Source organism: Saccopteryx bilineata, chromosome 6, assembly GCF_036850765.1.
Source record: "Saccopteryx bilineata isolate mSacBil1 chromosome 6, mSacBil1_pri_phased_curated, whole genome shotgun sequence".
Taxonomy (NCBI): domain Eukaryota; kingdom Metazoa; phylum Chordata; class Mammalia; order Chiroptera; family Emballonuridae; genus Saccopteryx; species Saccopteryx bilineata.
This window is the reverse complement of record NC_089495.1, coordinates 1,743,859-1,769,563: the sequence shown is the minus strand read 5'-3', so window position 1 is coordinate 1,769,563 and position 25,705 is coordinate 1,743,859. Positions and strand designations below refer to the sequence as shown.

General features: G+C 53.5%; 1 protein-coding gene across 1 annotated transcript in view; it reads left to right on the top strand.

The window, feature by feature from the left end:
- The window catches only part of CSMD1 (CUB and Sushi multiple domains 1), a 1,658,614-nt gene that overhangs the window by 1,338,335 nt on the left and 294,574 nt on the right, over positions 1-25,705 (top strand). Inside the window, exons 21-23 of the mRNA XM_066237815.1 lie at positions 1,417-1,605; positions 10,597-10,766; positions 17,890-18,046. Coding sequence (XP_066093912.1) covers positions 1,417-1,605; positions 10,597-10,766; positions 17,890-18,046 — 516 coding nt within the window. The remainder of the gene's footprint in view (positions 1-1,416; positions 1,606-10,596; positions 10,767-17,889; positions 18,047-25,705) is intronic.

The window sequence follows — 25,705 nt, the reverse complement described above, 5'->3', positions numbered from 1 at the left end:
GATAGAGTCCTCCAGGGCAGAGGGAGCCGGGGTGGCACCGAGCTCAGGGCCGTGCTGCAGACGCCTCTCTCGGGTCTCTACGCGCTTCCCCCGTGTCTCACCCCTGCCGCTCCCGGCTCAGAGCTCGCCAGCCATCCGCCCTCTGATTCCCGAATGTCGGAGCTAAGCTCTGGAGCTCTCTGTTTTCGTAAATTTCCTAAACACAAGCAAGCAAATGCCAGGATAAAAAAAAAAAAAGGACTTTTCAGGGTCTTCGTAGCTTTGGGCATGGAGGGTGGAGAGGTCTGAAAATCCTGCCGAATGTTACAGTTCACAGGGTAACAGTTTCGAACATGTGGAAGGATCTGTTTGCACACGACCTGCAAAGCTTGCACACGTGATCAGTTCCGCCAGTATTGTGTCACATACACATTCAGGCAGTGTCCTTAAAAAAAATACATCTTTGTGCAAAGCCCATTTTAAAAGTGGGCATGCTCCTTAGATAAAGCTAAAGGAATCGCTCCCTCTGGGGAAATTTCCCCTTGAGACCGGGCTGCACACCATCACTGGTGACACTAATAGGAAGCACTTGATTGCTAAGTGTTCAGATAAGTAGAAACTTCATTATGCAAATGGAGCGCTTGCCCTCCTGGGGACTTGCCTCATGTTGGTTAGACATTAGCATGCTTGTATGCCTGCTTTTTTCCTATTCTCCTGCTAGTCCAGTTAGTTCCTGCCGTTCTCAGAGGTTTTATGAAAGCCTCATTTCCTGAGGACGCCTCCCAGTCAGCCCCCCCCGCCCCCACCCCAGACACTAACACGAGCACTGTGGAGAAGACCCCCACGTCTCAGTGTGTCACGAGGAGTCCTGCATGGCCCCCACTCTCCCTAGTGCCCACACCTGAAGGCTGACTGGCCCTTCCTTCCTGAGCAGTTTTCTAAGTTTCTAGGAGCCAGTAGGATGGTTGCCATGACATTTCCGTAGAACGTGGCTCCCAGATGGAAGACAGGACAGGAGGGGGAGTTCTGCGGCTCCACAAGGAGCTGTGTTTGGCAGGGACGTGGGTCACAGAAGGACTTCCACCAGCGCCACTCACTGTCGGGGTCTGTTAGTATTTCATACTCCATGTCTCTGTTACTCAGAGACCCTTTGAGAAGAGGACAGTGGCTAAAGTTAGCAATTGGAAATAGTAAAGTAACTTCATACTGTTCAAGTGACATTTGTTCTAATGGGTCTATTTAATACTGATGTTCACGCCATTGTTGTGAGAGAGCTCCCAGTTATAAAGGACAGTGCCTGCCTCGAGCTGCAGCAGACCCTGTGAACGAGCGTGTGTGCACCGACGTGTCTCTAACCACGGTGTTGTTTTGTCTTGGAGAAGAGGTTCTGAGTGTCCGCCCAGGTTCCCCCAGCTCTGCTCTCTCTCCGTGTCTCAGAGTACGACCTGGAGCCCTGTGACGACCCCGGCGTCCCCGCCTTCAGCCGCAGGATCGGGTTCCAGTTTGGCGTCGGGGATGCGCTGACGTTCTCCTGCTTCCCCGGCTATCGGCTAGAAGGTGCCACCAAGCTTGCCTGCCTGGGTGGGGGCCGCCGTGTGTGGAGCGCACCTCTGCCAAGGTGTGTGGGTAGGTGGTCACACGCTTTCATTCCATTCATCAGCGGGGACAGGGCCCGGGCTGCGGGAGGAGGGCCGGGGCCCCTCTGCTCCCGGGGGAGCCTCCGGGCTGCAGTCGTCTCACCTGGAGCAAGGTCGGCTCCTGTCAGCTCTAAAATTTCACAGTGAAAGGACAGCGAAACTCAAGTGTCTGTCATATTTTAAGGGAGGAAAGAGGCAAAGTGGCTACTGGAAACCATGCTATAATCACACCACCCCTGACATGCTGTCATCACACCCTGATATACTGTAATCCCACCACCTGACACATTATATCACAACAGCCCTGCCACATTGTATCACACCACCCCTAACATGCTGTAATTACACTGTGATACAGTTATCATACCACCTGACACATTGTGTCACACCACCCCTGACATGCTGTAATCACACCATGATACACTGTTATCATACCACCTGACACATTGTATCACAACAGCCATGCCACATTGTATCACACCACCCCTGACATGCTGTAATCACACCATGATACACTGTTATCACACCACCCGACACATTGTATCACAACAGCCATGCCACGCTGTATCACACCACCTCTAACTTACTGTAATCACACCAGCCCTGACATGCTGTAATCACACCCCAACACACTGTTATCATACCACCTGACACATTGTATCATAATAGCCATGCCACATTGTGTCACACCACCTGTAATGTACTGTCATCACACCAGCCCTGACATGCTGTAATCATACCCCAATATGCTGTCATCACACCACCCGACTCATTGTATCACAACAGCCATGCCACATTGTATCACACCACCTGTAACATACTTTAACCACACCAGCCCTGACATGCTGTAATCACACCACCCAACTCATTGTATCACAACAGCCATGCCACATTGTGTCACACCACCTGTAATGTACTGTCATCACACCAGCCCTGACATACTGTCATCACACCACCCGACTCATTGTGTCACAACAGCCATGCCACATTGTATCACGCCACCTGTAACGTACTATAACCACACCAGCCCTGACATGCTGTAATCACACCACATCTGACACTCGGTAATCATGCCAGCCCTCACATGCTGGCTGCAATCACACCACACCCCACACACTGTTTCACACCCCCTTCGATGGTGATGCTGAGGAGAAACGGAGTCTCCCCGTGCAGTGGCGGTGACCACTGACAGCCGTAGCGTGTGTCCTTCAGTCTGATTGGCCGACTCGTGTCCTCCTGCAGTGCTGGTGCTGTGGACGTCTGCATGCTGGACGCGCTTTGCCAGCGTGTACTTGAGGAGGTCGGGAGGTGTTTCTGGGAGCGATGAGAGACGTTACTTAGGTTCCTGGAAGGGAGGCACTGTGCTCACACAGTGGGGTTACGTTGTAGTTCCTCGGAGAACTGTGCCCTGTGGGGCACAGGGCGGAATCCTGGGGCCGCACAATTGAAGTATGGTCTCCTGCCTGCACGTGTAGAGGGCCTGGGCGTCGGCCCCAGAGATGACGTCATGTACCAGCCACTCCCCCTTGCTGCTCTGCGTGGACGTCTGTCACTGAAGGTACAGACAGAAGACTGCCTGGAGCGGTAGCTCTCTGACCTGTGTGGAGATGAACCACAGTTCTCCCTGACTGTGAGACGGCCGGGTCCATGGGCCTCCAGAACACACCCCACCCAATCTCACCAGTTCATGAACTGGAGGCTGGTGGGGAAGCTGTGAGAATAAGATTCCTTAATCCTCCCAAGTACTGCATCATGGTTAACTTAGTAAAACCAGCTTTATCACGACTGAGAATCTCGTCAATTATCAGCATTATTGAGGAATACTAGGTGATTCAAAGGTAATGCTGTCTTTGTGTAATGTGACTGAAGCACAGACAGGTAGCCAGCTCTTCGCTGTAGAACAAGCCAGTGGACGTGGGTCCGCTGACCTTGTCTCTCGCCAGGGCGCATGTCTACATTGCTGCTCTCTGGCTTCCTGCCCACATAGGGCTTGGTGCCTTTTGGGGGGTTATTAGTTTTCTTTGAGAATTGGATGCAAGTTTTGAACAATGCTTCAGGATCAACAACAACAACAACAGAAAGACCCAGTAATTACAGATCATCCTAGGCGCTTGCAGAATTCTGGAGTCCACAGTTTCAGATCTGGAAGGAACTTTGAACTCAATAATGTCAAAACGTCATTCTACAGCTGCAGCCTGAAGTGATCTACCAGTCGTAATGTTCCATTTGCCATCATTCTGTCCTGTCCAGCTGTATTATCTCTACACGGTTCTACTTGTTATTTGTTATGCTGTTGCCTATAGTATACAAGGAGATGTGACTGGGGCTGAGATAGCAGGTGACATTTATGGAGCCCTCACCCTGGGCCAGAGAGCACCCCTAGCTCTCACAGATGTCAGCTGACTTACTCTCCGGACCTCTGTGAAGTCGGCACTGTGACAGTGAGCCCCGTAGTACAGATGTGAAGACGGAGACACAGAAATCTCTCAGACCTTTGCCTGTGGTCACACAGCCAGACTGTGGAACACGGGGTGCCTGAAACCGGGGTTCCCCAGCTGCCCAAGTGTGAAAGCGGGGGGCCTTAGGTTTTCCCTGTCTGCACGGAGCGCCCTGTATCTTGCCTACTGGCTGCAAGGACCTTGAAACAAACAGGTTGTTCATGGCACCCGAGTCCCCGAGGGACCCATGTGGAAGCTGGGAGTGTTGCTCTTATTTGTCCCTGACTCACTGTCCACTAAGCACTGTAGTTGCTGGTTCTGAAGATAAGATTCTGCCTCCACCAGCCCCGGGCCACCCTCTGTGCCCAGCCCTGGGAAGACTGTCACCTTTCTGTCCTGGGATTCTCAGGGGCACCAGGAAAGACGCTCAGCCACCCCCGGTGCAGCGGGTCCCACAGAGATCTGTCCGAATGCAAAGCCCATCAGTTTGTCCCCCAGCAGGACCTGTTCCATAGCTCCCACGACATTCAGAACACTCCTCCCTGGCTCGGTCCTAGACACAGCATCCATCACACATGGACGCGTTTCTGGAACCTCTCGCTCAGCTCAGACACACAAAGTCCACACAGGTTCAAAAAGCACCATGGGCTGTCACCCGGAAAAAAAAAATCTCCATGGTTCCCTTTTACCTCGGAGCCTTTCTCCACGCTGCTCCACGTAGCAGGGGGCACCCCACCTGTCGGGATGAACCCCACCTGTTGGAAAGAGCCCCCTTGTCGGGATAAACCCCCTGTCAGGATGAGACCCTCTGTCAGGATGAACACCCCTCTCTGTTGGGATGAACCCCTCCCTATCAGAATTAACCCCCCCTGTGGGATGAGCCCCCCCTGTCAGGATGAACACCCCTCTCTGTTGGGATGAACCCTTCCCTATCAGAATTAACCCCCCCTGTGGGATGAGCCCCCCTGTCAGGATGAACACCCCTCTCTGTTGGGATGAACCCCTCTCTTATCAGAATTAACCCCCCCTGTGGGATGAGCCCCCCCTGTCAGGATGAACACCCCTCTTGTTGAGATGAACCTCTCTATCAGAATTAACCCCCCCATTGGGATGAGCCCCCCTGTCAGGATGAACACCCCTCTTGTTGAGATGAACACCTCTCTATCAGAATTAACCCCCCCATTGGGATGAGCCCCCCCATCAGGATGAACACCCCTCTTGTTGAGATGAACCTCTCTATCAGAATTAACCCCCCCTGTGGGATGAGCCCCCCCTGTCAGGATGAACACCCCTCTTGTTGGGATGAACCCCTCTCTATCAGAATTAACCCCCCCTGTGGGATGAGCCCCCCCTGTCAGGATGAACACCCCTCTTGTTGAGATGAACCTCTCTATCAGAATTAACCCCCCCATTGGGATGAGCCCCCCATCAGGATGAACACCCCTCTTGTTGAGATGAACCCTTCCCTATTACAATTAACCCCCCCTGTAGGATGAGCCCCCCTGTCAGGATGACTCCCTTGTTCAGGAGCTCACCTCACCTGTTACCTCCCTCTTTCCCTTCCCCTCTGGCTGAAGAGGGACCCTCAGCGATAACCACCCTGTCCCATTAAACTTGTCTGCACCTTCCTGTGCCTCATTAGGCCGAGCTGACCTTCCTGTGGGACTGCCTTGTCCCTAAAACCCAGCCTGTAGCTGAACCAGCGGGTGGTTGTCACATGAGCAGACGCTCCTCTCCCTCTTCATCTCAGAAGCGGGTTTATCAACAGGCTGTGTCTGCGTGCCTTCCTTTAAAGTCATAGATGTTACAACGGTCTCATTATGACCCAAAGTGGCCGTTTCATTCTGAAGATCACAGCATGGCATCGGACCAGTGCCAGTTGAATTATGAGCATGCTGTTTTATCTTCCCTAATAAACACTTTATCCTAAGTATAATTTCCAGTGAACACTTCAGCTGAGAACTATTTTTTTCTTATTTTCCAAGTGAGAGGAGGGGAGACAGAGAGAGAGAGACTCCCACATGTGCCTTCTCCGTGATCCACCCAGCAATAACTGTCTGGAGCCGATACTTTGCCCACCTGGGGCCATGCTCACAACTGAGCTATTTTTAGAGCCTGAGGCAGAGGCTCCACAGAGCCATTGTCAGTGCCTGGGGCCAACTTGCTCCAGTCAAGCCATGATTTCATGAGGGGGAGAGAGAGAGTGAGAGAAAGGGGAGGGGAAAAAGTGGAGAAGCAGATGGGCACTTCTCTTGTGTGCCCTGACCAAAAATGCAGGTTGATGCTCCACCACTGAGCCAACTGGCCAGAGTTTATTTTCTTCTTTATCAATCCACTCATAAACGAAGGAGAAGTACCACATTTCCTTTCTGGTCTTGACATAAAAATAGGAAAACAGCAGTGACCACAACCACATACGTCCCTCCGATGTGTATCAGTTCAAACACGTGTAAGTTCTTAGAAGTGAAGACAGGTGCCAAGGCAGCATCTTGAAATGCTGGAACGGCACGATAATCTGAGTGGAAGACCGAGGAGTATAAAGCAACACAAACCTAAAGGAAATGGTGGTAATGCCTGTGCTATGGGTGTATGAAATAAAACACTACTAACAATGGATTAAAAAGTGAATGTGCCACATCTGTGAACTCCATGGCAGTGTCATGCTCTCGGAGAGATCTCTGCAGGAGGAACCCAGCTGAGCCCTGCACACTGCGCTGGGGTCGAGAGGCCCCGCCCCCCACGTCAGAGTATCCGCGTGGTACTTGGGTGTGCGTACAGACTTGTACTGAGTTAATGGATCTTACTGATTACTGAGAAATCGTATGTGTGTCTCAGCATGACAGATGGAACCTTCGAGACTGGTCGGGGTTTTGTTTCCGAGGGGCGAGTATGAAGGGAGAGTCAGGAATTAGAGAAGTGACCCCCTGCCCGGGGCTGACAGTCCCCGTGAGGCAAGTCCACCGAGAAGAAAAGGATGGAGAGGCGGGGCTGTGAGGACCGGGGAGAGTCCGGCCGTCGCTGGGATGAATTAGCCAGCCTGGTTGCAGCCAATGCTGATTGACAGATGGCCAGGTCCTGCCTGTGGGGGCAGCGCACGCCCTTCAGAGGCGGGGTTCCCCTGGCTTTGTTCCCCTCACTGGAGGCCCCTGAAGACACAGTGCCGTGGTGTCTCACAGGATCACCGTGGTGACCCCAGAGTGGCACAGCTCCCACCTTACCTTTGTGCTTGAGATGCGTGACCTCACCGCTGTGCTGGTCAGCTGCTCCTGTGCGTCCCCGCTGACCTCCATGCACATGACTCGTCCAGCCAAGAGGGAAGACCACCTTCTTCCTGATGTGCCCCTAGTGACCAGGGGGAGGGCGGGGCCTCAGCATCCCTTATCCACCTGCCCACTGGAAGGAGGCCTGTACCCAACACGGCATCCTCCACCGTGGCCGCCTGATCCTGAGAGCTCAGTGGTCTGAAAGTGGTCTGGGATGGAGCACCCGAGCACACGCCAGCCATGACTCACCCTGGAGACCATTCCTCACACCACGAGTCAGCGGCGTGCCTCCAGTATCTTCTCCTTCAGTGGGAAGACGTGCTCTTCCAAACTTTACAAGCCCTGGGTGAGAGGGCCTCAACTGGAATTTTGAATGGTTTCCTTTATATATATTTTTTTAATTTTTTTATCAAGGGAGACACAGACTCCCACATGCACCTCAACCAGATCCAATGGCAACCCCAATCTGGGGCTGATGCTCCGCCTATCTGGGGCTGCTGGTCCATTGCTCAGCAATCAAGCTATTTTTAGTACCTGAGATGAGGCCATGGAGCCATCCTCAGCGCTGGGGTCTAACTTGCTCTAGCCATTTGAGCCATGGCTGTGAGAGAAGAAGAGAAAGAGAAAGAGAGAGAAGGGGGAGGGATGAAGAAGTAGATGATTGTTTCTCCTGTGTGCCCTGATCAGGAATTGAACCTGGGACTTCCACACACTGGGCCGATGCTCTACCACTGAGCCAAACTGCTAGGGCAGTTTCCCACTTTCCCTTATTAATCACTATCAGTTTTAATTTTAAATCAGAATCCCTAGTATCTGTGATGAGGTTTCCTGTTCTGGCTGTTGGAATTCAGTGTATCTCTCCTTTTCTCTTTATGTCCAATGTTTCTAATAAGCTGGAGCCTCCACCGTCCTGTCCGCCCGCAGCCAAAGAGGGACCTTTGGTTTTTGCTGTTTTGACATCTTTTTATTTATTTGGGTTTCTATGTTAGAAGCACTCACTTTCCTCAGGATAGAAATGGAGTAAAGAATATGTAACCGGGCCCACGAATTAGTACCCTTTCCCAAGGGGAGTCTTCACCTGGAACGTGCATTGAGTTAAAGATACAAAACTGTGTTTCCTCAGTCTCAGCTTGGCCGAGAATCGCCAGGTAGGCCACACGGAGGGAACACCGCCCTGTTTCCCAGACACCCAGACCCGGCCACGGAGGATGCCCAGACGTGGAGCGGGTGAAGGGTGTGGGGGGACACACACTTGCCTTTCTCCCCTACTGCTGTTTTCCAAGAACAGCATTATTATAATTCTGCAGATGTATCAATGTAATCATCACAACTGTAGCCATCATGTTCAAACACTTGTTACAGAATCCCTTTGCCCTTTGCTGGGTCACCAGTTTCCGATGGTTCTTTCTGAACCCCTCCCCCTGCTCCCCGCCACCGGCTGCCCTCCCGTCCTCACGGGAGGAAAGGTTAGGAACAGGGGACAGTTTCTCATGTGTTTTCCTCCCCAATTCCATCCCCAGTCTGTCCGCGAGAGGGCGTCCCAAGGGCCACTGTACAAGTCCCATGAGCTGGTCATGACGCTCAGGCAGGTCCCCGGCCCCTGGCTCAGGGGGTGCCACTCGGAACGGAGCTGGTTTCATTAGTATCAGAGAGACTCACAGTGACAGAAGTGGGCACTCAGAGGATGTCCGAGTTACCTAACACCTCACCTGGCCCACTCCGAAGTCAGCCACCGAGATCTTTCATCACCCCACCCCATGGACACACTGCACGGCCCTCAGTTTCCAACGTCACCCTGTGTCTGCACACTCAGACTGACTTTGTGGGATTTTTGAAACTCACTGTGTTGGGCATATAGTGTGGCCGGTACATTATTTGATGGAAGACTCTGTGGTGATCACAGAGGGGAGAGTGGGGGAGGGGGAGGGAGAAGAGGGTTAGGGGGGATCAGCGGGGGTGGAAGGGGACTTGACTCGCGGTGGGGAGCACACAGTGTCACATACAGGTGACAGGTTTTAGAATCATTCACCTGAAACCTGTATAATCTTATTAACTAACGTCGCCCCGATAAACTCAATTTAAAAAGAAGACAGAAAATAAAAGTTCCACGGAGCTGTCTCTCATCTCACACACAAACACACACACAATTGTGCACAGAAATATCCATGGCGACACACACCACGACGCCACATCCACGCACTAGGCCACTTCATAGTCGCCTGAGCATTCTGGGCAGCAGGGTTTTAGAGCTGAAGGAATTCTGACCTGCTCACTTCCGTGGGGGGGGGGAGCCAGAGCCTGGGGGCGGAGCCAGAGCTTGGCAGAGAGCCAGAGCCTGGGGGGGAGCCAGAGCCTGGGGGGGCAGAGCCTGGAGGGAGCCAGAGCCTGGGGGGGCAGAGCCTGGGGGGAGCCAGAGCCTGGGGGGGGAACCAGAGCCTGGGGGGGCCAGAGCCTGGGGGGGAGCCAGAGCCTGGGGGGGCCAGAGCCTGGGGGGAGCCAGAGCCGGGGGGGGGGGAGCCAGAGCCTGGGGGGGAGCCAGAGCCTGGGGGGGGCCAGAGCCTGGAGGGGGCCAGAGCCGGGGGTGGGCAGAGCCAGGGGGGCAGAGCCTGGAGGGGGCCAGAGCCGGGGGGGGGCAGAGCCTGGGGGGGAGCCAGAGCCTGGAGGGGAGCCAGAGCCTGGGGGAGGCGGCCTTCTCCGAGGTGTCAGAAAGCAAAGAGCTAGAAGTATTTTTGCCTTGACGAAAGGTTTTATGCAAATTTTGGACCTAGCCGTCAAGTATTCTCCCGTCCCTAGACGTAGGTGAGGCGAGCTCAGGGCTCGTGTGTTGTTAGAACCCTGGTTAAACAGGTGCGTCCAGGTGATGCTCTGGACTAAACACGGAGGAAAATCGCGTGGATGTGACACTGATTTTGGGGACTTGGGATTGGGCAGGGGGTTGTTTTGGAGGCATAAACGAGGAGAGGACAGGACAACCCAGTGACAGAGCAGGTTAACGGGACTCATCGATTGTTCTAGAAATCTCTGTGGGATGCCACGCTACCTCCCTGGAGCCTGGGGCAGTCTATGAAAGAAATTAGGGAGTCTTGGAAATGGGTCTGTACCCTGTCCAGCTGGTCACAGCTCTAAAAGAACAGCCTGCTGTTCTATAGAAACAATGTATCCGTAACAGACAGACACGGAGAGAAGGCAGGGCTGCCATGACTGGAATGTTTTTCTACGTCGGGACCGATCATTCCGTTCTGAACACCCTTTCCTTTCTCAACGCCCTCTTCACTGCAGCGGAGTGCGGGGCGAGCGTCCGGGGGAGCCAGGGCACGCTGCTGTCGCCAAACTTCCCGTCCAGTTACGACAACAACCACGAGTGCATCTACAGAATAGAGACGGAGGCCGGCCAGGGCGTCCAGCTCCGCGCACGCCACTTCCAGCTGTCCGAAGGGGACACGCTGAAGGTAGGAAGCGTCTTCAGTGGGACTTGGTCTTGGCTTCTCGAGGAAGAGTGTCTGCCTGTCTGCACACGCAGCTCCAGAGAGGTGGTTCCGTGTGCACTAGTATGTGTTTAGAGGTGCACATGGTCGCGTTTATTTATCCATCTGGGGAGGCGGCCTGTGGTGCCCGTTAAGTGGAGCGTATGTGGACTTTGAAACGTCACAGTCCGTCTTCCTTGGACCTAATTTTAATTAATTATTTTTATTTATTTTATTTTATTTTTTTACAGAGACAGAGAGTCAGAGAGAGGGATAGACAGGGACAGACAGACAGGAACGGAGAGATGAGAAGCATCAATCATTAGTTTTTTCGTTGCGCATTGCGACACCTTAGTTGTTCATTGATTTCTTTCTCATATGTGCCTTGACCGTGGGCCTTCAGCAGACCGAGTAACCCCTTGCTGGAGCCAGCGACCTTGGGTCCAAGCTGGTGAATTTTTGCTCAAACCAGATGAGCCCACGCTCAAGCTGGCGGCCTCGGGGTCTCGAACCCGGGTCTTCCGCATCCCAATCTGATGCTCTATCCACTGCACCACCGCCTGGTCAGGCCCTTGGATCTAATTTTATTAGTTGTATATCTTGGCCAAATTTTTTAGTACTTTTTAAGTGCAGGCTTCCGAAAGCGTGCAAACACTCCTGATATGTACCTGCCAGGGTTGTTCTGAGGGTTCAGTGATGTGACACGACTGCGTGCTTCTAGCACGGAGCCCAGCGCACACACGGGTGACTGGAGTGTGCAGGGCCCCCACACCCAGCCCTTCCACGGCCGTGCTCCACGTGCACCCTCAGAGCTGCAGTGGTGCTGACGTGATGGTGGGAGCCAGCTCAGCCCGTCACTGGACCACAGAGTGGGGCTCGTGTGCAGAAGCCGCACCCGGACAGGACAGTCTCTGTGCAGCAGCCTGACCGGGTTCCCAGGACTGGGGACGTGCTGGGGGGGAGGCCCAGCAGCAGGGGCTCCACGCACTGCCCAATGCAAAGCCTCAGAGGCTCCGGGAAAGGCCAGGGGGCCGGCTCCCAGCTGACAGGGTTCCCAGGACCGGGGGCATGCTGGAGGGGGCCCAGCAGCAGGGGCTCCACGCACTGCCCAATGCAAAGCCTCAGAGGCTCCGGGAAAGCCCCAGGGGGCCGGCCCCCAGCTGACCGGGTTCCCAGGACCGGGGGCATGCTGGAGGGGGCCCAGCAGCAGGGGCTCCACGCACTGCCCAATGCAAAGCCTCAGAGGCTCCGGGAAAGCCCCGGGGGTCCGGCCCCCAGCTGGCCGCCCACGTTCTAGGTGGACTGCATCGCAGGCAGGGAGCGGATTCTAGCTGCTGGGTCTTGCCTTGATCTGTACAGCCCCACCTCTGGGTGGAGATGCCCTGTGACCTCTGAGGCTTCTAACAGACTCTCCGCCTCTCCTGTGGCTACAGCAGGAGACTGAGGACCTTCCAGGGTCCAGCGTTCAGGCTCCCAGAAGTGGGTATTTGTAGACCAGGCCTCAGAGCATTGAAAGACAGAGGCTTTGAGCAAAGAAAGACTGAGGCTGGACCTCATCTTGTGCAAGGGCCGCTCAGTCCACTGAGAAGTGGCAATTTGTGCAGGTCACACGGCTGATTGTGACGAGGGGGACAGGTACCTCTTCTGTCCCCCTTTATAAAAGTCTGGGGTTTGCAGGTACATGGGCGCTCAGCTCCACACGGCTCGGACTCTGGGGCTCTCTGAGCTGCGAGCACTCGGAGAATTGTGCAAACAGTCCAGACAAAATGGAGCACTGGGGTCCTCCTGTCCGCCACCTGCCTGCCCACACAGGGTCATGGCCCGGTCCCAGGCAGGTGTCCTCGGCCTCGCTGGCGGTCACGTGCACAGGTCCAGAGACGCTCACCTGTGAGAGTGCCTTCCTTCCCCCCACCCCAGGTGTGACCAGAGGGATGGTTCGTCCTGGGGTGTCTTGCATTTTAATAGTCTCAGAGCAGCTCCTGCCAGCCGCCCGGAGACCTGGAATTGAGTTGCTTTCAGGCAGGAAAGTGGCATAGTCTCAGTAATCTAAAAAAATAAAAATGCAGAATTGTGTCGTGCGTAACCGTTCTCTGAACCCTTGGATAACCTGGAGTTTAGAAGTCAGTAAGTCTTCAGGGCAGGGCGAACGCTTACGTAACTGAACCGTCCATCGGCGCAGGGAGCGGCTGGGGACACGGGAACACTGACCCATGTGGACATCATGGCAGGAGAAGGAAGAGGGCGTGTGTGCTTGTGGTTGTGCAGCATCAACTTGGTGATTGCAACAAAAAGCCAAAAACACCCCGCTTATCACATTTAAATCGCAGAGACGCTGCCAATCAGTTCAAACGCTTAAATGATTTGCAGACATATGTTCTGTGAACTAGGGTAACAGAGAGCTCCGTGTTAAAAGTATTTCAAGGGGCATTAGCTCACTTCTTGAACATCGGTGCTGTTCACGTCGCGCTGTCACGTGGTGGCCCCACCAGTACAGAGCGAATCCACACGCCCACACGCCCACTCACAGAGCGGATGTTTTCTTGCTTCATGTGGAACAGTCTTGGAGGAGAAGTATGTCTCTAATGAGAATGTTACAAAAGCAATACGTAGTGGAAAGAGAGGTTCATTTCATTTTTTTTTTTTTTTTTAGGTGAGAGTAGTTGAGACAGTGAGGCAGACTCCCATATGCACCTAGACCGGGATTCGCCCAGCAAGCCCATCTAGGGCCGATGCTTAAATCAACTGAGCTATCTTTAGCACCTGAAGCTGACTCACTAAGACCAACCAAGCCATCCTCAGTGCCTGGGGTCCAGTGCTCAAACCAGTCACGCCACTGGCTGTGGGAAGGGAAGAGGGAGAGAAGGGGGAAAGGGAGGGGTAGAGAATCAGATGGTTGCTTCTCCAGTGTGCCCTGATCAGGAATCAAACCCGGGACTTCCACACGCCGGGCTGACACTCTATCCACTGAGCCAGCTGCCAGGGCCAAGAGAGGTTCATTTTAGACACAAGACACAACCCTCGGGCATAGCTCATGGCAGCGGGAGCAGGTCCCCAACTCCCCGCATCGTCCCTCTAGGATTCTGTGTGACGCTCTCTAACCTGTGACCATCGCCAGCCCAGTGTGCCAGGTGGAGCTCGTGGCAGCGGGAGCAGGTCCCCAACCCCCCCGCATCGTCCCTCTAGGATTCTGTGTGACACTCTCTAACCTGTGACCATTGCCAGCCCAGTGTGCCAGGTGGAGCATGTACAGTGGGAACGGGTGAGCCCAAGGCCCGTGTTCGCACAGGGGTGCAGCCTTGCGTGAACGTGGGGCCCGGGGTCCTTCTGACGGCTGAGTGGAGGCTTTGCCTCAGCTGCTGACCGGTGCAGATGGCGCTGGAGACTGCTGTGGTGACCGAGCACTGGTCGCTGATGTGACAATCCAGCGTCCAGTCTCCCGGCGCCCGTTGGTGCCCTCTGAGTGGGCGTTGGGGATAACTGCCCACGACAGTCCAGCGTCCAGTCTCCCGACGCCCGTTGGTGCCCTCTGAGTGGGTGTTGGGGATAACTGCCCACGACAGTCCAGCGTCCAGTCTCCCGACGCCCGTTGGTGCCCTCTGAGTGGGCGTTGGGGATAACTGCCCACGACAGTCCAGCGTCCAGTCTCCCGACGCCCGTTGGTGCCCTCTGAGTGGGCGTTGGGGATAACTGCCCACGACAGTCCAGCGTCCAGTCCCCCGACGCCCGTTGGTGCCCTCTGAGTGGGCATCGGTGATAACTGCCCACGACAGTCCAGCGTCCAGTCCCCCGACGCCCGTTGGTGCCCTCTGAGTGGGCATTGGGTATAACTGCCCACGACAGTCCAGCGTCCAGTCCCCCGACGCCCGTTGGTGCCCTCTGAGTGGGCATCGGTGATAACTGCCCACGACAGTCCAGCGTCCAGTCCCCCGACGCCCGTTGGTGCCCTCTGAGTGGGCATCGGTGATAACTGCCCACGACAGTCCAGCGTCCAGTCCCCCGACGCCCGTTGGTGCCCTCTGAGTGGGCATCGGTGATAACTGCCCACGACAGTCCAGCGTCCAGTCCCCCGACGCCCGTTGGTGCCCTCTGAGTGGGCATTGGGTATAACTGCCCACGACAGTCCAGCGTCCAGTCTCCCGACGCCCGTTGGTGCCCTCTGAGTGGGCGTTGGGGATAACTGCCCACGACAGTCCAGCGTCCAGTCTCCCGGCGCCCGTTGGTACCCTCTGAGTGGGCATCGGTGATAACTGCCCACGACAGTCCAGCGTCCAGTCCCCCGACGCCTGTTGGTGCCCTCTGAGTGGGCATCGGTGATAACTGCCCACGACAGTCCAGCGTCCAGTCCCCCGACGCCCGTTGGTGCCCTCTGAGTGGGCATCGGTGATAACTGCCCACGACAGTCCAGCGTCCAGTCCCCCGACGCCTGTTGGTGCCCTCTGAGTGGGCATTGGGTATAACTGCCCACGACAGTCCAGCGTCCAGTCCCCCGACGCCCGTTGGTGCCCTCTGAGTGGGCATTGGGGATAACTGCCCACGACAGTCCAGCGTCCAGTCCCCCGACGCCCGTTGGTGCCCTCTGAGTGGGCATTGGGGATAACTGCCCACGACAGTCCAGCGTCCAGTCTCCCGGCGCCCGTTGGTGCCCTCTGAGTGGGCATTGGGGATAACTGCCCACGACAGTCCAGCGTTCAGTCTCCTGACGCCCGTTGGTACCCTCTGAGTGGGCGTTGGGGATAACTGCCCACGACAGTCCAGCGTCCAGTCTCCTGACGCCCGTTGGTACCCTCTGAGTGGGCATTGGGTATAACTGCCCACGACAATCCAGCGTCCAGTCTCCCGACGCCCGTTGGTGCCCTCTGAGTGGGCGTTGGGGATAACTGCCCACGACAGTCCAGCGTCCAGTCCCCCGACGCCCGTTGGTGCCCTCTGAGTGGGCGTTGGGGATAACTGCCCACGACAGTCCAGCGTCCCATCCCCCAACGCCCATTGGTGCCCTCTGAGTGGGCGTTGGGGATAACTGCCCACGACAGTCCAGCGTCCAGTCTCCCGACGCCCGTTGGTACCCTCTGAGTGGGCGTTGGGGATAACTGCCCATGCGGCATCTCTGTCCAGCTAGCAGGGCCGACAGTAACGGCCCATGTGGTCAGCTTGTTCTTCACTGGGGTCAGCTGGCAGGCACATGGATGGCCAGTGGTGTGGACACATGAGACGAAGCACTTCCTGGAGAAGCTTGGACTCAGTGTTCCACCTTTTCCCCCTGGGGGGTGGAGCCGTGAGGGTCCATGAGTTCGGTGCCATCCTTGGTCCTGCCCGTCTCTGTGAAGGGCTCGGTCAAGCTGCGGCCACTGGAGCTGACCTTGACCGTTCTTCAGAGCTGAGGAGCGAACTTGGGGCCCTTCCCAGCTTGAGGGCTCCTCACTCCAGGGACAGAGTCTCAAAGCATGAGGCATGACCAGCCTGTCCAGGGGAGGCCAGGGCATTTTCCCTTTGAGCCAGGTTCCTCTGGACTTAAAACTCTATCTCATGTCAGAAACCTCATTAGGTCTAGTGAATTTGCATTTAAGCCAAAACACAATCTTTTTCAAACAATAGCCAGTGACTAGCTTTTTAGTGAGGAACTACAGGTATTTGATTTAACCACCTCATCACGTGAGGCTTAGTTGGAATAAAATACAGTGACGGTCCATACAAGTAATTTTCCCAAATATGTTTTCTTCTTTAAGGACTGTGTGCATTTGCATCTGAGCCTGCTGAGCAGTGTTTATGGTCTGTGTGTTTACTGGAAGGCAGGATAGAAGAAGAGTAAGAAAAAAAAATGTGGAAGAGAAGAACAGACACAAGAGGAGGGTGCTGAGGACCAACACCTTTCATTAGTTAAGATTTTTCTGACAAGAAAAACTGGACATTTTTAATACAGTGTGACATTCTTAGTCTTTCTTCCAGAAAATCCTTATCATAAACCACAGGTCCCTCGCTGTCACCCGCTGAAGTGGTTCTGAGAGGCCAGTGGACCAGCCGTTCTCGCGAGGCATTCGTTCCTGACGTGGTGTTACAAAGGGGGTGGCTGAGGGCACTGCCTCCCCAAACTCTGCGAGGCGGAAACGGTGTTCACTCTGGCAGGAGCAGAACGGTGTCCTTGGGCCCCCCCCCCCCGGTGTCTGTGCCCTGGAACCCCGCTCAGAGAGCGTGACCGGCCCCCATCCCTCCCAGCCTGGGGGGATGACCTTGGGGAGTGCAGGGACCGTCCCCGAAGCCTCCCCTCTCCCTCTCCTGTCTGCTCCACACCGAGTCCTGCCTGCCCTGCCTCCCAAACACTCCTGTCTCCACCAGCCGTACGACCTCCTGGGGAGAGGCAGCCAGGCACAGAGACTGTGGAGCAAGACGCCCCAGATCTCTAGCGTCATTGCATGATGGGGTTTCTCTGAGGCAGCGAGCCCCAAACCAGAGTCGCTGCGGGCTCAGGGACACACACGTGACAGGGTGTCACCAAGCCGGCACGTCTCGGGGCATGTTCCGTGGGAAGGGCTGTCCCGTCGCTGTGGGGTAGCTGGAGATGACCCCGGAACGGGAATATGATATGTGATACATCCTCTCCACCTCTGTGCGTGGTGGTGGGGGGTGGTAATGGAACCTGGAGATGCAAGGAATCACCAAGTTTGTAATAGAGACAGAAAGAGCTCTCAAAGCAAATGTGAAATGGTCTGAACCCTAACGGAGCTGGCTATCTTTAACATGAACGGTCAAGACAGGACAGAAAAAGACTATTCAGCCTGACCTGTGGGGGCGCAGTGGATCAGGGGTCGACCTGGAACCCTGAGGTCGCCGGTTCGAAACCCTGGGCTTGCCTGGTCAAGGCACATATGGGAGTTGTTGCTCCTGCTCCTTCCCCTTCTCTCTCTCCTCTCAAATTAAATGAACAAATAAATAGTCTTAAAGAAAAAAGGAAGAAAAGACTGTTTAGCTTGTCACCTAGCCTGCTGGCTGTACACGGCCTACTTTTCAACGTGTCCTGTGACTCATGTCCCCGGTGATTCTGAGTTTCTGCTGCGGGCAGCTGGGTTGAGAACCCAGAGGAGTCCCAGGGTCTGACGCTGTGGGTTCTCCGTAGGTTTACGACGGGAAGGACAGCTCCTCCCGCCCCTTGGGGACCTTCACCAAGAGCGAGCTCCTGGGGCACAGCCTGAACAGCACCTCCAACCACCTGTGGCTGGAGTTCAACAGCAACGGCTCGGACACTGACCAGGGCTTCCAGCTCACCTACACCAGTGAGTAGCCGCTGACCGCGTCCTCCTCTCCCGCTTTCTCCAGAGGCTTCTCCGGAAGCTTCTGTGGCTGATAGGATACATTTTAAATATCGTTTGTTTTTTTGTTCTTCTCCTGACTTTCCTGCCGAGTGTCGAATTGCTGTTTAACTCTGTGCACTGTTGGCCGGCCAGGACGTGTAGAAACATGACCGGAAGCCATCGTTTGAAATGTATCTGCTTAGCAGTATAATATGTTTATAGGAAAGTGACTGAAACTGAAAAGGGGAATATCTTAGGACAGTAAGGCCTTCTGGGCTTAAAAATATTGATTGTGATGGGCTATATGTTGACAAAAATTCATATCCACACAGGGAAGATCGAAACTGAATGTTTCACATAATTAAGGGTGAGTTACTTTGCCTACCACGCACTGATACTTCCCTATTGTATCTATTTATTGCACAGACTGGATTCTACATATTATAGAGTATAGGCGACCTATATAACATGTAACCGTGTTCCTGTATAAATATGCACACGTGTGCACACACATGCATAAAACAGCCCCATGCAGTGAGGTCTTTCTCATCCTCACTCATCTCCTAAGGAGAAAACCTCATGCACATACGTGAGTACTTGTCCGAGGTCCCAGCCGTCTGTGCTGGTGGAGCAGAGTGTGATCTGCAGCCCCCATTCGTGGGACGCGACATGGAAGATGTTCCTCAGGTGAGCATCATAAATGCGGCTCATGGACACAGATGAACGTGACGTGGTGACCAGGAGGAGGGGAGGAAGGAGGGACAGATGCACGGTGCTGGAGGACGGCTGGACTTGGGGTGACGGGCACACGGCACAGGCAGCAGTTCACACGCTGTGGAGAGGTTTCCCTGCAACTGTGTATGTAGTCCTGTTGATCAACGTCACCCCATCAAAGCTAATTTCCAGATAAAAATAAATCAGAAGCCCTATTTAAAAAAAAAAGATGAATTTGAAGAGAACAAAAGAGGGTAACAAGAAAGGAGAAGAAATTATGTTTTGAAAAAGACAAATTTGCAATATGGCAACTGTCATTTTCAACATGTCATCCCAAACAAAATCAAACGATGTAGCTGTTTGGTGTGAACAACTAATTTAAATCAAGTCATCAATTAACTGAAATGTTTATATATAGGAGAGAGTCCAGTTCTTCATCAATCTGATGTTTGAAAATCTTTATGACCCCAATTACCATGTTATAGGAAATTAAACATTTTGGTCATCACAATTATTTTTTTTCATTTGACAGATAAACCAATAAAGGCCTGGAACAAAATAAAAGTTACCCGAGACACAGCTAATCCAAGCACCTAAAAGGAAAATTAAGTGGCTCACATCCCACTCACTGGGGGAAATTAGTTTAATTGTTTGGCTTTGGGCAAAATTATAATTAAAGTAGCTGACATCATAAGAAAAACCAATGTTTCCTCTCATGAAAATAACCATTTAAAAGACTTAGTAAAATAAATAAATAAATAAAAGACAGTAAATAGGAAGCACATTGATTATAATGTATGCAGAATTAAATAGCAGTTGGCATTATAAAATCACCTTATTCATTTTTATTTACTAGAGTTTCACTTTGTAGAATTCTACTCGCAAAAAGTTTGTACAAGTTTTTATAAAAACCATCTGGCTTTGATTCGCATAGTGCAAGGGTCCCCAAACTACGGCCCGTGGGCACCTGTGGCCCCCTGAGGCCATTTATCCGGCCCCCGCCGCACTTCCGGAAGGGGCACCTCTTTCATTGGTGGTCAGTGAGAGGAGCATAGTTCCCACTGAAATACTGGTCAGTTTGTTAATTTAAACTTAATTGTTCTTTATTTTAAATATTGTATTTGTTCCTGTTTTGTTTTTGTTTTTTTACTTTAAAATAAGATATATGCAATGTGCATAGGGATTTGTTCATAGTTTTTTTTTTATAGTCCGGCCCTCCAATGGTCTGAGGGACAGTGAACTGGCCCCTGTGTAAAAAGTTTGGGGACCCCTGGCATAGAGTGTGTGCTCGTGTCATCTCTCTTTCCTCCCGATTGTGATTCACCATCAGGAGAAGTGCTTCTGTGTTGGCTGCTTTGTGACTTGAGTGTGCTAACTCCGGGACCCCAGCTCTGACACTGGTCTTAGACTCTCAGAGGATCGGGGATGCTTGAGAAGGGAACTGAAAACCGTTAGGTGATGTTCTGAGTTTGCTGTAACTCGGGAAGACCCGTGCACACCACGATGTGCTTGGACTTGTCTGGTTGCCGAGCTCAGCTGGCCGGCGAGGCCTCCTCCCCCTGCGGTCTGTCAGCGAGCACAGAAGACCGTGGCCCGGGCTGCCCTCTGTGCTGTGTGCACCTGTGACCCAGGCCTCTGAGCGGCTCCGAGGCGGGGCCCCTGGGCTCAGCGTCTCTCCTCCCCCGCGGCTCCCGAGGAGAATGCTCAGTGCTGAGCTCCTTTGTGGTGTCTGCTCACCTCCCAGCCCAACCCGAGTGACCACTTCCTGTCCCCCCTCCTGTGTGCGCCGGGACTGGTTCGCGAGGTAGGAACACGCGTTTCTGTATTCTCGTGGTTGTGCAAAGACATCCAGCAGCACCTTCGTGCCTGGTGGAGTCAGGTCACAGATGTGTCATCAAGGAGGAGTTGATGAAATGTTTCTAGAATTCTGACGGCCCCTTTGTTCTCCAAATAATGGTCAGGAAGGTCCAGCGCTCTACAGCACGGGCCTGGGTGGAGGTCGGAGGCTGGAGGCTTCCCCTGTCTGTGTTCAGTAGTGTCTCCCACCTCTGACCTCACCCCTGCAGACACCAAACGGCTATAAGAGCCTGTGTGCCCTCACGGTCCCCAACACAACGTCAGGAAAGTTGAGAAATCTTGAATCTGTGGAACTATTTATGGGCACCTTCTAATTAGAACAACTATTTCTTTCCTCCCTAGCAGCACAAACGTTCTACAAAATAGGAAAAAGAAATATTGGTGATAATTGGTGTTTAGCTCCTGGCATACTCAGTGTTATAAAAGTAACTCTCTTTTTATGTTTTCTGTTTGTGTCACCTACAAAACACCAGAGGCTCCCGGGCACACGTCTCCCTGGTGAGACTACCCCAGAGCTGAAGCACAGCCACAGGGGAACAGTCCTTAGTGGAGCGGTTGGTGCCAGTGGCTCGACAATCAAAATATTATTAACTTCCCATTAACGTCTTAGGTTGAAACACGGAAGCGATTAAACGTAAGAAATCCCAAGCACCCACAGTGTGACTGAACGCCTAAATGAAATAGCCGTGCCCTAAAAGAAGGTGTGGAAATAATGGTCATAAAAAAGCTTTGAGCAAATTATTAAAGCCCAAGACCACGTACAGACGCTTTGAACTATTTTTCAAAAGACCTTCTAATTGCCTTCTGCTGGTTAATTGCGTTACTTAAGAAACATTCACATTTCAGTGCTTCAGAGCCATAATTAATCTGGACGTGAGGGGGTCTCGAAATGGCCACAGGGAGTAAATATATAGATTAATAAACATCCTCAAGTTTTCGCAACAGTTAGAAATGATACAACCTCGTCCTGCACAGCATCTAATTTCCGCCCCCTGGCCGTGCTGGGTCTCGGTTCACAGCCCCTTTTCCTCTTGTCTGTGAGGCAGAAACAAGGTCTCCTCACCTGTGGGCAGTTTTCTGAGGCGGTCAGATCCAGGAACATTCGAGCCGGGCCCCAAATCCAGGTCTTCCAACAGAGGCCATGCACTGTCGGTGAGCTTACTGTCCGATGCTTTGGGCGATCTCTCTTCGATGAGTTTAGGGCATACGGTCATTTTGTAGCTAAGGGCGCTGGCAGGGAGGAGAGCCAGGCAGCTCGGGGCAGTTGCCCTGGACAGAACAGTGGGCGTGGATGAAGCCAAGCATCCAGCTTTGCGCTTTGCTTTCTCCCGCGGAGTCGAGAGCTCTTCAGATAGCGGGGAAGCGTCCCATTGACGGTGCGTTACTGTGTTCTCTAAATATTTCAGCAAATATTTTTACAAAAAAGAAAAATATTATGGAAAGAAATCCTATAATGAATCCAGAATTTATTTTTAAGAAAACGTTGACTTAATTTTTTTAGCATTTCACAAGAGCCTACCCAGAAGAGTGACTGTTCAGAGGCAGGGCGTGTGGGAGGTTTGGGGAAGGACCCTGGTTTCTGGGATGGACGCCTTCAGTTATTTAAATGCAGAGAAACAGTTCCTGGTTCGCAGTTCAACCGTAGTACTTGTTACCCCACGACGTCCTGAGGGAGCCGGGGTTCAGACGTGCGTCGCCGGCCCGTCTTGGGGAGGCAGGATTTCCCGGAGGAAAGAGGGGTCACTGAATGCTGGACAACCCTAGAAGCCCCTGAACAAGGCCCCCCCTCCCCGCCAGAGGGCCTCTGCTGGTGACAGGGGTAAACGCTCCTTCCCATAGGACAGCCGCCAGTTTACCAGAGCACGCGGCCAGCTCCTTCTTCAGCAAGCCCCCCAAACTCTCACGTCCCAGCCTCACCTCTCCTGTTTTCACAATAGAACGTGAGGTTCTCAGAGCAGGAATCTGAACTCGGTCAGCGCGGTGTCCCGACAGAGCGCTGTAGTAAGTGACGGTGATCTGAACCGACCTGGGCGTGCGGGGAAGGAGGCGGAGGGACGGGAGGGCAGGTGTGGACGCAGGAGGTGGGTGGGGAAGGAGGAGGGACGGGAGGGCACGTGTGGACGTAGGAGGTGGGCGGGGAAGGAGGCAGAGGGACGGGAGGGCACGTGTGGACGCAGGAGGTGGGCGGAGAAGGAGGCAGAGGGACGGGAGGGCAGGTGTGGACGCAGGAGGTGGGCGGAGAAGGAGGCAGAGGGACGGGAGGGCAGGTGTGGACGCAGGAGGTGGGCGGAGAAGGAGGCAGAGGGACGGGAGGGCAGGTGTGGACGCAGGAGGTGGGCGGAGAAGGAGGCAGAGGGACGGGAGGGGAGGTGTGGACGCAGGAGGTGGGCGTGGAGCTCACTGGAGGAGCGAGGACGTCTGGAAGGAGTGGAGGAGGCTCGGGGAGCAGACGGAGAGACACAAGCTGAGCGTGGGGAGCGGAGAAGCACGTCTCTGAAAGCCGGGCAGCGGTGGGGCCCACACCAGGCAGAGCCGCCTTTCAGGGCTGAAATCACAGGGCGTCCGGATGAGAACTGGTAAACTGAGGATAGTATCCATGCCGACGCTGAGAGGCGTAGATGATGCAGAAGGCTCTCTCTGCGCCCCATCCCGGCCGGTGACTTGAGAAAGAAACAGAAAGACCTTCTGACTCCACAGGAGCCCGTAGTGGGACAGAGGACTGTTTCGTTATCGTCACTGTTACACTGAGTGAAGAAACGAGGCAGCAGTGCCTTGGGGGTGCGGGGAAGGCTGGTGGGTGGACCTGGAAGAACAGATGGACGGACCTTTACCAGGAAGACGGTGGTGACACCCAGGTGTTCCTGGTGTAGAAGCCGAAGCGGATACATGCTGCCATCCAGCCCACGCGGAGCCAGGGCTGCGGGGGGAGGGCGGGGCACTGCCCTGTGAGGGCAGCGGCTTCACTCCTGCAGCCTCGCCTGCGGGTTCCGTGGTGACCAGGCAGCATCCTCGTTGTGAGTGGGTGCAGTGTGGCTCTCCTGGTGGAGGAGGACTGATTCATCCTCGTTGACCTAGGGGCTCTGGTCCGTGGACCGACTCCGCCCTTTACCTAGGGTTTCAACAAGGAAGAAATGCTACAGAAGCATGTCTGTCGCATCCACCATATTCCCCGGACTTAGCACCCTCCGACTATCACTTGTTTTTGTCCTTACAAAATTTTTTGAAGAGCAAAAAATTCAAAAATGAAGCAGATAGCAAATAAGCACTGGTTCAATTTTTCGCATCAAAAGATAAAACATTTTTCAAAAATGGGATATACAAATTGCCCTCACGCTGGCAAGAAATCATTAATAATAATGGCAATTGTATTATCTAATAAAGTTTATTGAAGGTAAGAAAAATTTGTATTTTGTTTTATTCCAAAAACAAAATTTGTAAAAATTACAGTGGCATAAATGAACTTTATCAGTAGCCATGGGTACACTATCGCTTCACACATAAGACTAACGTGAATCAACTTTGTTTTAGTTAATTTGCTACATCAGTATGTATACATTAAGTGATAAAAATAGAGAGGCACACATGCGCCAAATAAACATGTGCTTACGTGTCGAAACTTGTTGTGATAGAAACAGACAGAACTTTTCGGTAGACCTTATATATATGGATATATTTTTTACTGATTCCACAAAAAAAAATAATAGGTATAATTCTGATTCATTCACACTGGCTGTCGACTGTTGACTGTTGTCACTTTTTTTTTTTATTTGGCAATCTAAGGGAAAAGAGGTCATTGCCCCAACTCAGTAAATAGTCAGATAGCCCATGTTGTAATAATTCTTGCAGCACGCAGGTTGAAATTGCTGAACTACAACGTATTCTGTGGGAGAGAAAACTAGAGCCCCGAGCGGAGGCTGAGGCAGCTGTCCTGGTTTTACTAACATGCTGACAGAATTTAAATGACCCCAACGCTAAGCACCCTGTTGTAAATGAGAGAACAGCTCCGGGCGTGGACACCTCCTCAAGGCCAATAATGAAATACTAAGCATTGTCCCCTCCTGCCCTCCCTGCGTCTAAACAAGTCAGAAATATTGCTGGCGGCAAGTAGACAGACACCGTGAGCAATCAGTTACCCCAGGCAGACCTGAAGGGAGGGGCGGGTGGGAGAAGTCAGGAGCTAAGACCTGAAGCCCTGGAAATCTCCATTCGATCGGGGGAGCTAATTCTGTACGGAACTGGGTGACATCCTGTGCAGGAGGGTGTCATTTTAACTCGCTCTGGGCTCCCTCCCCCCACCTGTCCGAGCCCTCTGCCTCTGGCTTTGTCTCCGGCTTTCCTGAGATGTAACTGACCTTGCAGAGGGGCAGGCGTGCAGCGTGGGGCACGTATGTCCTGTGAAGGGAGCCCCGTGACGATGTCTGTCATTCCCTCCGTCACCGCATGCTGTACGTTGTTCATGGAGTGCGTGGTGCGTGGGAGAAGATGGGCTGGTTCCCCATGGAGACCTCCTGGGAGCCCCGACGTGGAAGGGGCTTCAGGCTGAGTGGCAGTCCTCAGAGGCAAGTGCTAGAACGTCACTGTACACGCAGTGAAGACACGCACAGACGTGCAGAGACTCCTGGTCGCAGGGGTGCGGGCATCGCGCAGTCAGGGCGGAGTCAGCCGCGCAGTCAGGGCGGAGTCAGCCACGCCACGGGAACAGCAGCCTCCCACACCTTCGGTGCTCCCAGCGTGCGGTGCTCCAGAATTCGAGTCAGGACCGTTCTCCTCCCACGGGGAGTTTTAGAGGCGTTCATAGCGGGGCTGCAGGCCCGGGGAGAGAAGGACGGTCAAGAATAATCATCGGCCGGCGCGGGGTCCGTGCTGCGCATCTGTGCTCCGTGTCAACAGAGATCCGCGTCACGACTTTCGCTCCGGGAGCTCCTCAGGGGACTTTCCTCAGGGAAAGCATCGACGTGCATTTGTCAGAAAAGGTTTAGGGAGCGAGAATGTGCTCTTGGATAGCCACTGACCTTCAGCAGATGAAACGTCTGAAAAATATGCAGTCATTTTTCCGCACTTACCCAGTAG